At 50.2% G+C, this 12,612-nt stretch overlaps 1 protein-coding gene across 2 annotated transcripts in view; it reads right to left on the minus strand.

Moving 5' to 3' along the window:
• The window catches only part of OSBP2 (oxysterol binding protein 2), a 137,167-nt gene that overhangs the window by 22,414 nt on the left and 102,141 nt on the right, over positions 1-12,612 (minus strand). For both annotated transcript variants that reach the window (XR_006416086.1, XM_044444239.1), the window contains exon 4: positions 1,500-1,692. Coding sequence is in view for 1 of the 2 variants with exons in the window: in XM_044444239.1 (XP_044300174.1) it covers positions 1,500-1,692 (193 nt within the window). In the remaining variant the exon portion in view is untranslated. The remainder of the gene's footprint in view (positions 1-1,499; positions 1,693-12,612) is intronic.

Raw genomic sequence — 12,612 nt, forward strand, 5'->3', positions numbered from 1 at the left:
CAGTCCCTACTGCAGGGATAAAGAGTGAAGCTGCACTGGGGCAGGACACGCAGGCCAAGCTCACGTTTTGACACTGAACACAACCAGACAAATCTGAACCATGCACTGAGCAGTGGGCTCATCTCGAGGACTTGCAAGGCCCTGCCTGGCTCTGTTTCCATGACTTCGCACATGCAAATGTGTGCAGATGGACACATTTCCTTGCCAACACCCCCACCAAAACCATAACGCAAGGCATCATTGGCCCCAGATGGATGCGTCTTCATGTCCAGATTGAGCATGGACATGAGAGGCCCTTCTCCGGGAATCCTCCGTGAAAGAAATTAGGAGGGTGGGTACTCGGAGGAGGGCTTTCTCTGCGGTGGCGCCCAATCTATGGAACGCGCTCCCCAGAGAGGTCCGCCTGGCGCCGTCGTTATTTGCTTTTCGGCGCCAGGCAAAGACCTTTTTATTCAAGCAGCATTTTAACTGTTAATATTATTGGATTTTATCTGGCCAGGGCGGCTTATTTTATACTGTATTGTTGTATTTTTAATTTAATATTTATATTTTAATTTATATTATTATTTAACTTAGTGATGTAAGCCGCCCTGAGGCTTCGGCGAATGGGGCGGCATAAAAACGGTTTAATAAATAAATAAATAAATAAAAATTATTTGCCATCCGCTGTCATAGAAGGCCAGTTTAAAGGTTTACCCTGGCCTATGAGTCCGTCCATGCCATAGAAACACAACCGCGTATTCCTCCAGGTTGCATTTCTGTAGCAGCTTTTTCGGTCCCTATGCCTTCTTTATATCCAGGAAGCTCTGATGAAAGTTATATTTCTGTACTTATGGGGGACACCAGCCACACGACCACATGAGGCCACGTTCCTCGCTCGCAGCTGGTAAGGCTATGTCATTGGTATTACACAGGGCTGCGTCATTCCAAGATTGATTCTCCTGTATTTTGGTTTGCTGCTAATTATATTAAATGCAATCATGTTGATGTGTTAATAGAAGGGATATCATTTAAATTTATGTACTATTGTATTTCAATGTATTTTATCATGTTGTAAGCCGCCCCGAGGTTTCGGCAAGGGGCGGCATAGAAATGTTATAATAATAATAATAATAATAATAATAATAATAATAATAATAATAATAATAATAAAAAAAATCTGGCTTACTGTTCGGGTGGTTGAATGGTCGTTTTTCTGGTATGTGGACTGGAAATAAAGAACGGCTGCTGCTCAAGACTGCAGGGAAGGGCCTGGTCTGACACGGCAGCTCGGGGAGGGCCTGCACACGCTCTCCCGCAGGCAGGAGCCGCCGGCCCCCCGCGGCCCGTCTAGGCTGGCTGCCAGCCATGAGCAGGAGCTCCGCTTCGGGCCAGGCACTCACCTGCCTCACAGCACTGACACGAGGGCGACACGGAGAGAAGAAGGGCCCCGTCGCCCCTCCGGGCGCTCCGGAGAGAAACGCAAAGAACAAGCCTGCGACATAAGCGGCGGCACCCACCTTTGGATGCATGGGTGCTGGTGCCGGTGGAGAGGGCGGGGGCTCCGCGGCAGGCCCGCTCGAGGTGGTTGTGCTGCTTGGCTAGCTGCTCGATGGTCTCCTCCAGGCGGATCCGCTGCTCGCGCTCATACTGGAGAGCTCGCTGCCATTTGCGGCTGTGGGTTTCCGCTAACTCCAGGAAGTCCCGGCAAGCCTGCAGGAAAGCGGAGGACCGAGTGAGTGGAGGAAACGGCACTTTGGGGAGGTGGTCAGAAGGGCCACCGCACGCACGGTCTCATTGGGCCGCCCTGCCCTCGGGCTCTGTGGGCCTGCCTGCCTGCTCGGGCAGGCAGGCCCACAGAGGCGCTCACACTCCGCACACACCGCATTTTATACACAACTCGTCCTACTAGGACAAAGCCCCTAATCTAAAACATCCCCAAAGTTCAACCTCCTGCCTTTTACAGATCTTTTTTCTTATTAACCAAAGCATGCCCAAGGCAAAAGTACCCTAAAATTAGCACAGGACTAGTTTCATGGGATACTTTTATACCCCAAACAGTAGTCCCTGAGCAAGGAACAAAAGCAAGTTAATTGCAGATCATCTGGGGCTCTTTTTAAAGCTAAGATTCTTAGCTAAATTCTTGATTTAAATGCCTTAAAATTTATTGAGGGAAAGCTTTACTATGATTTTTTCAAAGTTAGTAGGGCAAAGGATTGTTATGCAGGGAGAAGGTCAATGGGCCAAGCTTTCCTAGGCGGGTTTTCTAATTATGCAGAACCTCAGGAAGGATTAAAGTGGAAATTACCTGATGAGAGCTGAAAGCCATTCTTATATTGATTGAAATCTCCTGGGGGCGGGGCGGGGGGGGGGGGGGGGGGGATTTCAACCAGGACAAGGGCTTTCAATATGCAGCATTTTTCTTGCCCAAAGCTTTTGTTTGGGGTCAAAAAGGGACCCAAATGCACTTAATGCTACCTTCCTGTTGACACCGAATAAGCAAAAGAACAACACACAAAGTAACACATTCTGGCCAAACCAGCTTCAGAACCTGCCCAAGACAGGGCCAGACACCTGTGCCATCTCACTCGGTGCTGCCAGAACCGACTGGCAGGGGGTCTCCAGGGTCCTTCTGAGCCCTGGCTGAACCTAGGACATCACGCATACAAACACTTGCGGTTCTGCTCTCGGTCCAGGTGATGTCCAAGAATTTCCTTCTCTTCATTATTTCCCCTTCCTTTGGTCAAACGCTCCTCCCATCTTTGAAGCTTCCTGCTTCCTAAGCCACTGCTTCTTCTAGCCACACCTTTCCCAGATCTTCCAGTTCCCTCAGAGTCTGATTAGCTCAGGCAACGGCAGTCCAACACCCTTCTGCCTGCCTTGGCATGGGGCAAGTTCAACCCATCCCTGCCAGAGCCTTTGCAGTCACTACCAAAGTCCTGTACAGATGGAGTCTCTTTCTCTCAGAGCACCACATTCCCAGACAGAAAGCTCAGGCTCGGAAAGCCAAATAGATGGAGGGGGAGAAGCGTTGGAATACGGCATAGAAATGTCAAGATTAATGAGCAAGATTTGTCAGACAGCTGCAGAGATCCAAACTGCCTTGGGTTTGCAGGAGAGGCACCGCAGAACTGAAAGGGTCTGAGAAGGCGGGGTGCAAATTCAGTAAGCCAGTGAGGCCCAATTACGTACTGTCAGGCATCTGGCCCCCAAGCAGCAAGCCCTTAGGGAAAGGAGCGGAGGAAGGGGTCCTCGGACTCAGTCACCTGGGCAAGAACTGCCCCACGGTGGGAGGGAACATTCCTTTGACAGTGCTTTAAAACCATCTGTTTATGAGATGTCCTGCCTCCAGCCCACACAAAGGCCTGCATCTTAAAAGCCTTCTGCTTAGGGAAAGGAGGAGGGGCTTGCTCTCGGCAGTGCCCAGCGGATTCCAATACAGGCGGCCTCACCCAGTCGAGGGCCTGATCCTGCCCGTCCCACGTGCACCACACAGAGCGATCCTGGAGAGCCTCCAAAAGGCTGACGCTCTGGAGCGTCTGCTGAGGAAGAACAACTCGTCTCCGGGAGCCAAAAATGTCTCAGACACAGGGAGCAACGTGGCCAACGCTGCTGTGGAATCTGCTCTGTTCTGGCTTCACAGAGGTGTGAACACGCTCAGGTTCCGTAAGTACCCGGAAAAGCACGCAGAACAAGGCACAGCACTCAGCCAGCCTCCCGAGGAGCTCAGCTTCCTTTCTTACGAAAACAAGTTTCTGGCCCTGGCAGAATCAGAGACTGGAAGTGCCTTGCAAGGACAAAGAGGAACACAACCTGCCGCACGGCCTCTGCTCAAAACCTCAAACGAAGGAGAACCGGCCCCCTTCCAAAGCCCCCTGACCCAGGCGTTCCTCCCAGTGGCCAGTCCGCTGTCTTGTCAATGGGCCGTGTGGCTCGGGGCCGGTCCTGCAGCGCAGCGGAGAGCAGGCAGCGCCACTGTGGGCTGGGCAGCTCTTCCAGCTGCTGAAGAAGCTGCCCTATGGCCCTTCACTCACATCCGCCTGGACCCAGTAAGTGCTGTGGCTTCAAGGAGGCCATGCCTAAGAAGGATGCCTGTGAAGACGGGCCACGCTCCACAATGCAATCTCAGAAGCTAGAAAGAAGTGGCTAAATAGGCTTTTCGGAAGTCCTGGGCTTTTAAGAGGAGCTGGAAAACTAGGATTATGGGAAATACGGAATACTGAAGAACAATGCAACGTAAGTTATACAAATCTGCTCTGTTTTCCCACTGTAAAGTGGTGGCAGAAGTTGTGTCTCCATGGCACAGATTTTGGGCTGCTGGGACCTGGCTCCAGGCCTTCGGCACGACATATGTGCAGCGCTGGGCCACACCAGCATATTGAATTGAGGATGCTCCAGAAGACAGTGGAGTGAAGGGGCAATGCGCCCCCTGCCCACAGACGAGCTTTCCGGCAAAGCACAACACTTGCTGTTCGGTGCCCTGCTCCTCTTTGCCAACTCCAATGTGCAGCCAAGCTCCTCTCAACAGTCACTCCTGCAAGCTGAGCAGGCCTCCACAAAGTTTGCACAATAAAAAGTGCTAAGAATTCTGCACAGGGTGGATGGTTTGGGTCGCTGAGGCACGGAGTGAGCTCATCTCTGGGTACGAGCTCAGCCCACCCGCCACCCTCCACACACGCCAGTTCTATAGTCCCCCCCATACCCCCCTGCCACCTCCGAGCCAGGCAGAGCGGCTCCTTGCCTTTTCCTGTTCTTAGTCCAGTCAGCAAAGCAGTCTCTTGGGTGGCAATTAGAGGCACCTGCCAGAAAGCCGCATCTGACAGCTTGAAAGCCGTCTTTTTGCAGGTACAGCAAGGACAGGGTGGGCTCCTGGGAGAAGCGCTTCATCACAGCACTTGCAGGAAGAGCGTTCTAACAAGACACACACATTTCCAATTGCAAACCTTCAGCCCCAGCATGCACAACTGGAACGGAATTGTAAGATGAGCTTCCAAACAATAACTGCTCTATTTAAATTCCTAGCACACACCCTTCTTAGGGGCTCTCCGTTACTCCTCAAAGCAGAGGTATGCAAAATAAATGGAAGGAAGCTCTCCTGAAACAGAGATACACAAAATGAAGCCATTAGCACCCAACAGTATGTATTTAGCTACAGCCAGATGAGTATCAGTAAAATAATGTTACATTGCCCCTGAAAGACATCTAGTCTGGGATGGGAGAAATCTACCAGAAAGGGAACAAAAGGCAGGGCTTTTCCACACTTCCTCCACTCCGATTACTACTTAACATTTATTAAAGATGCACTGCGATGGTTAGCAACTCATCTTGCCAGAGCAGGGCATAACAGCAAGCACCCCGTGTCCCGCCTCACCAGATTGTCCTTGCAAAGCACAAGCTCCCAGGAGACGGCACTGAGCAGACAGATCAGGGCAACCTTCAGGTCTGGGTAACTTTGCTTTTTTAAATTATTATTATTCATTACATTTCTGTACCCCCATCAGCTGAAGCTCTCTGGGTGCTTCACCACATCCAGATTTCAACCAGGCCTGACCCTGCTTAGCTTCCGAGATTCGGCAGGATCAGGCTATACAGATGCTTTTCACTAGAATTCCAAGATCCCAACCAGAGGCCAGTCCAAAAGACACCCAGCAAGACGTAAACATTTCTGAGTCCAGGAACTTGCTGCTCAGAGCTGAGCAGAGCTCATAGCCCTTCCAAGTGAAATTCATTCCTGGTTTTCCTCCATAGCAACTCTGTTAATTTCAGCAGGGTTGGGGGGGGGGAGTTATTTTGTAATTGCTTCTATTAAACAACTGGGAGTCAGGAATCTGTGCAAATCACCCAGAGATCAATCAGCAAATCCTGAACCAGCTCCTGCTCAGAGCAGATTTGGCCTGCTGGCTGCAAGTTAATGAACCTAAATTTATTGTGTTCTCCATGTTGTCAAACTCCTTCCTGAGTTAAGACCAACACGGCAGCAGCAAGATGGGCTCAATGGGCTTCAAATGAACGGACGGACACACCAAGAACGGACACGACACACCAAGGCCAAAGCTGGGTTCCTCATTGGGGGAAATGCATCCGTGGCAGGTGACGGAGAAGCACAAAGACCACAAAGGGAAAGGAAAATTATTCAGTGGTTTTGGAAAATGGAAGTCCCAGCTTGTTGTCAGCAAATCAAACCCAGCCCTTTAAACAAGATTTGTAAACAGATGGCCGGGGTATAATTTCTAGGTTTCCCTCTTCACCTGCCTCCACCATGAATGTTGGAAGCATTCACAGTTTTTAAGGTCCAGTCCCCTGGCCTCACAGTTTAACTATGACCTAAATTGGGGTGGGCAACTTGTAGCCCTCCTCTCTTGGCCTAGAACTCCCATTAGCCTGACCCCATATCCCGAAAAGAGACAAGTCTGAACGAGTGCTACAGTAATTCAGTCTGGACAAAGTTTTGTCAGAACAGCGGGAAGAGAAGACTAAATTTTAGCCACTGTTTGACAATTGACAACAAGACCTTGTTAATGATAAAAATCTGAGCTGAAACAGAAAGAAAAGCACCACGGAGCTAGAGAATCAAAATGCCACCACTGCCAGACATCAGCAAACAAAGAAACGGAAGAAACAGGCAAACTAAGCTGTTTTCGGAAGAATGAGCTGTAAAAAGATGAGCAGACCAGCATGAAGAAATAGCAAAGCTGCAAGAGGAACAAGTACAAAGAGGGCAGAGGAAGATGGGAGCCGTAACTGGATGCTGTCAGCACAGATGAGATAATTGCAGGCGGACAAGAGCTTTCGGAATTTGCTCGGAGGGTGAGGATGATGAACATGAAACGATGAATCTCCTTCTGTGCCTTTAGCGTGTGATCCGAGCATCTGTGCCAGCAAGAAAATCTCCCGCCTTCACCAAACACACTGCATTTATGCCCCTCCTTTCTTCCTCTTGCAAGGAAACCCAAGCAGCCTGCAAGTTCCCCTCCTCTCCACTTTGTCCTCACGACAGCTCGGCGAGGTAGGCTGGGCTGAGAGTCTGTGAGTGGCCTGAAGTAGCCCAGAGGGCTTCATGGCTGAGTGGGGACCAGAACTGGATCTCCCGAGTGCCAGTCCAGCACTCTAACCACTACACTTCACTGGCTTCATTGTTATCATCAAGGTACTTCCCTTGCCAGGGTTGTGTATTAGCCCCAGTCTGTTCCCGCACCTGCCATGTTTCAGCAGAAGTACGAATTCCACCAGTCGCCCTCCCTCCCAATCTCTCATTTGAAAAACAGTTGCAACTCTGCTTCAGAGGGGACAGTTTCTCGGGGCAAAGCGCAGCTCCTGCAGCAAGCACTCACACAGCTCGCCTGGGCCACTCAGCGAGTCACAATTTCCCCAGAGTTCATTCAGTTCAACAGTTCCGTTCATCCAGGGACAGAAAAATGAAAGGGCTTTTGGGGGGCGGGGCAGGCAGCGAAGGCCTTCTCCATCCCCCTCCACCATTCATAGCATGGTCATGTTGCTTCCAAGCTAAGAAAAGAAACGTGGCCGGGAGGTCAAGCAACGGCCTCTTTGTAAGGGGTCACCTGCTTTGCCGCAAGCTCCTGGCACTGGAACCTTTGCCCATTTCTCCAGGTTGCGGACCGTGATTGTCCGGACAGGAACCCGTGCGATGGGGCTGGTCCAGGCTGGCAGCTCATGCACCGAGCGTTTGCACTTGGAAGCAAGAACAATGTCAGTGGAACAGTCCCCGAGGATCCATGACCTGGCTTCACCGAGACGCTGCGCCCAGCACGCTCCCTGAGACTAATGCCTTCTGACACTCAGTCATCAGCATCATCTGTGCATCGGCTTCGGGAAGGGCGGCAAGAGCAGCCAGCCTGGCTTTGGCGCTCCTCTAGTGAGGAAGCGCACATGTGTCTGGAGACAGCCTGGCCGGCTGCGCTGCCTGACATGGGGCTCTTCAGGGAGCGAAGCTTTTCCCGACACCCGATTCTGTGCAGCTCAAGTCAGTACCGGCCTGCGGGGGACATCTGAGGTCCTTCTAGAAATGTCAGATTATGACAATCACAAAAAAATCAGTTTATTTGAGGAATAAATCTTTTTGAGGAATGGTGAATGGGAGAGAGAAACTGTTTGTCTCCTCTGCCTATTCACCTTCCCCTCTAAAAGAAACAATAATTCAGTTTCTGCACAGAGATACCTTTTAATAAAAAACTGCATCTTGCACAGCTCTAGCTACGGCCAAAATTCCAAACCAGTTTTGCTCCCGGTTTCATTCTACCCTTCTCTGCCACCAAATGCAAACCCTCCATTTCTTAGCACAGCCTTTCTCAACTTGGTGCCACACTGGGCTAATCTGCGTCTACAAGCCAGGAAGCCTCCTGCCCATGCAGCTCAGAACTCTCTGCTCTGCCTGGCAGCCGCTCTCCAGGGCCGCGGGCAAAGAGAGCTCTTCCTCTTGATCCTCCTAACGGGAAATGCCAAGCACTGGTCTTGGAGCCTCATGCATTTCCACTGAGCTGCAGCCTCTCCAGCAGGGCTAGCTGAGGAGGGGGAATGGTCACCCAGCACCTCTGGACGGCTCCAGGTTGGAGAAGTCTATGCTAAGGAAATAACAAATACAGAACAAACACCAAAACTCTGTTTACAGTGTCTCATCTGCAACTGTTCTATTTCCGTATTGCTTCCCAGCTACTTCATCCAGCACCTTCATTAACGGTGGCCCTGACATTGTGCACCCCAGAAAGCCATGGTGTTCCGCCCACCTGACTGGAGGTGGGTGCCCCAGCCAAACTGGGGGACACCCACGCTTGCAAGGCCTCCCAGGAGCATTGAAGGGAACTGCTGAAGACGCCAAATTGGGCCATGAGAACTGAGCCAGGGATCATGACAGTGGGATAACACAAATCACACACGTTCACACAAAAAGTGGGGTGCAACATGGGTGGGCTGGAATGGTTTGAAATGCAAGATGCAGGGGAGGGGGAGGGACAGAAAAAGGCACAATGTGAGAAATAATTAATACAGATATACCAGTCAACACCTGTAACCAAACATGGAAAGAAGAAAAATAATCTTGCCCCAGCTGTGAATTGTGCAGATTTAGCCAGGTACTTACAAAAAGACACGAGGATCACCAGTCTTGATGGGACGGGAAGCTTGAGCCATTCCTGGATTCTGCTATGCAAGTTTCTCCCCACAAGTTTCTGAGAGTCCAGCAAAGAGTGAAAAGTGATTGCAACCTTCCATGCAGCAAGGACTGGCTGTGGCAAGTACTGGCATCAGGACCGACTGATAAGGACTAACCGAGAACGTCTGGACTGGGATTCACAGTCGCTGAGACAACCCTTCAAAATGCTGCGGGAGCTTCTCAGCAAGAGAGACAATAAAATCCTTCTCCAAGCTAATGTTGTGCTGCAGGATTAATGAAAGCTGCTGACTGAAGAGTCAGAAAGGAGTAGCTGGGATCTGACAGTCTTAATGGTAACAAGGAGGATAGAGAAGCGGCACGGCAGACCCATAGTTCTAGTTTCAGTATGAAGAGCTGTGGCCACTAAGCTGGTCAGCCTTGCACAGCACAGAGAATGGCACTGGCACCGACCAGACACACCTGGACGTCTTACCAGCAGGCGCTTGCTCTCCAAACAACCACGATGAAGCCGCTCCTGTAAAAGTTACAGCCCACCTCGCAGCAAGGCAGCGGAGTGCACGGGACAGCAACGCGCTGTCAGGCGTTGGCATGCTGGGAGCTGCACGGAGTTGCCATCTTCCAAAAGGGTTGCCTGCTTCTTGTTCCTTGCCCTGGTTCTCTCAGCAAAGAGCCACATGCTTTTCCCAGACCGCAGGTGAGAGAACAGGCAGCCGGGGGCAGCATCCTGCTGATGTCCAGGGGAAAAGGCACTGGGGTTTTCTTCGCTACAAGCGAGTGAGACACCAGCGCATACAGAGCTTTCCCCTGCGCGTCTGGCAAGCCCAGTTCGCTGTTCCGGGGGTTCGGTACACGAGGGCCGTTCGGCTTTATCCTCCCGGTTCTGCAACACTGTCCCCTTTTCATAAATGAGACTTGCAGCCGCAGGACGCAATTCAGTTATCCTAGGGCGTCATTTCAAAGGTCTCCACCTCCAGCAGTGACACGACTAAGACGAATGCCTTCGGCTGCTACGGTCAGAGCCATCGTCTTGTGCCCTGAGCCAAAGGGGGCCAAACTGGCCGAGCCCAGAGCCGATGTACCACCCACTGGAACTGGTCTGAGGCTGCTGGGCTTCTGCTGGGGCTGCCCTGTGTTCCCCCACCGGCTCGTGCCCCATGGTGCAGCGAGTCACCGGGAGGAAAGCCGCCGAACAGTGAAGGAGCCCTCCCCTGGGTCGCCTCTGAGCCCTTCCCTTTCCAGTGTGCTGTTTTCTGACCCTGATAAAGGCAGGCCATGTATGGATCGCAGGACCTTGCGCAGGCCCACATCCCAAAACAGGCCCACCCTCGGCAGAGCAACCAGGAAAGGTCGCACACAGAAGGTTTCGGTGACATCAAATGTTGCGTTTTACCGCTAATCCTACTGTAAGAGCCTTGGCTCTGAGCCATTAATAATTTCCATGGAAATGTATACCAAAGGGCTGACCTCATTAATTTATAAACTGATAATGTCTGAGCTAATGGGGACTAAGGAGGGAATCAAAGTCAGCTGGGAGGGAGATTTCAAAGAAGAGAGTGACCGACTGGGGAGCTCAGTCGGTCACAAAGAGCCATTAAAACTGACCTCAGCAAAAACGGGGGAAAGTTCTCTAAGAATAATGTACAGGTCTACTTTCTGGTGGTGCTTCTAAGCAGAATTTGGGGCTCTTGCAACCTGTTAGGCTGGTGCTCTTAGGTCATAGTACCCCATGGGCTAGGAATGCCATGAAATGTAGTTCTCCTGGCAGATTATATTTAATGAATGGAAATTAATTCTAGGAACCCTGATAAAGATCCTCAGCTGACCTGCGGCTCTTGGTGGGAGCGTATAAGTTTTAATGAAAGCGGCAAGGCAGGGCAATGTACAGAACTGGAAGAATGACAAAACCTTATCAAATAACAGTGCCCTTTCTTGCAATATAATTACAATGGGAACACTTATTAATCAAATAGGGATGCTTACAGAGAATCGAACAGATTCCTTTACAATTGCATAATACTGATTATTGACTTCTTTCAACGCAAAGATAATGGAAGACAACCATTTTTTGGGGCAACCGTTTTTAAACAATTTTTTTTAATAGTTATATTATTATTATTTATGTATGTATTTATGTATTCTTTGTGAGCCGCCCCGAGGCTTTGTTGCGATGGGAGCGGCATAGAAATGTTTTAAGCAAACAAACAAACAAACAAACAAACCATTAGCCACGCATGGAGCACTTTCCAAAGAGGCGCACTTTCCCAGGGGTACGTTGCATTTATGAAGGTCAGCCATGAACTGAACCGCAAGCAATCAACCCTCCACTGCGCATACAGATTCTTCCATTTGTTTCCACTGTGCTGTTTAAGGGCTTTTGTTTTGGCAGGAGAAGAGGAGTAGGAGCAGCCAGGGGATGGGCTCCTTGAGACACACACTCATTGACCACCATGGCTACCGGCTGTCCCCAAAGAAGATGGCTTACTTGGAGTGTCCATGGTGCTGCAACTGCTGGTTTGCCTTCCCGCCCAGCCTCATGGGTACTTGCCAAGAGCAGAGCAGAGCAGCTACCAGCTGCCCAAGAAAGCTCATTTTTGCATAGCAAGAGGGGGAAGGAATTCTTTAAAGCCTACTTCCATCCTCTATGTCTGATGCAGCTCAGCCCCAGGGGCCCATTCAAGACCAATTAACTAAAAAACTTCATTTCTAGCAGAAGATGCAGTTTCCAAAGACTTGTGGCTTTCAGTGCAGAGTCATGCTGCAATTAAGCAAGCACCCCTTCCCGCTTCCCAGACTTACTACCCCGCTTTTAAAGGAGTTGTCCACAAGCTCCGCTCACGGGCTGAGGAAGAGAGGCAGGTGCTCTGGGCAAAGCGACACTCTGGGTACACAGGTAATTCAAGCACGATCTGTGGGGCTTCATGGATTTGCCTCTTGGGTAAAAAGACGCTATGGCAAACAAACTACTTAAATGTCCACGGTGTTGCAATTTATGGTAATGAAATGGTTGTTCTGCATTTGTGTGGGCTGAGATATGCAAGAAAAAATGTATGCACATGGAACATGAGAAATTCCCTCCACCCTTATACTAAAGAGCCACCTAATCATTTTCCAAATATTAGCCTAGAGAGAAATAAATGACCCAGAGCTGCAAACCCATTCACCACAGGGGAGGGATGGAAGATCATTTCAGGTAACCAGGGCAAGAGACCTGGCACTATCCACATGTTCTAGAGTGCATTTTCCATAATCACTGACCACTAGCCATGCTCCAAAACACCTGGAAAGCACCAGATCACTTGCCCCTGATTTAGGCTGTACACTCCTTTTGGTTCACTGTCGCTCTTTTAAAGAACCATACACACAAATATACAGAAACTTCTAGGCGCTCGCATGGAGGTGCCAGAGTATAGTGAATTCCTGGGTTGCATCTCTTTCAAAGCTGAGGTGGGAATCCAGCTCTCTATTATTATTATTATTATTATTATTATTATTATTATTATTATTAT

Source organism: Varanus komodoensis, unplaced genomic scaffold, assembly GCF_004798865.1.
Source record: "Varanus komodoensis strain SLA01 unplaced genomic scaffold, ASM479886v1 scaffold44_3, whole genome shotgun sequence".
In the NCBI taxonomy this organism is placed as follows: Eukaryota; Metazoa; Chordata; class Lepidosauria; order Squamata; family Varanidae; genus Varanus; species Varanus komodoensis.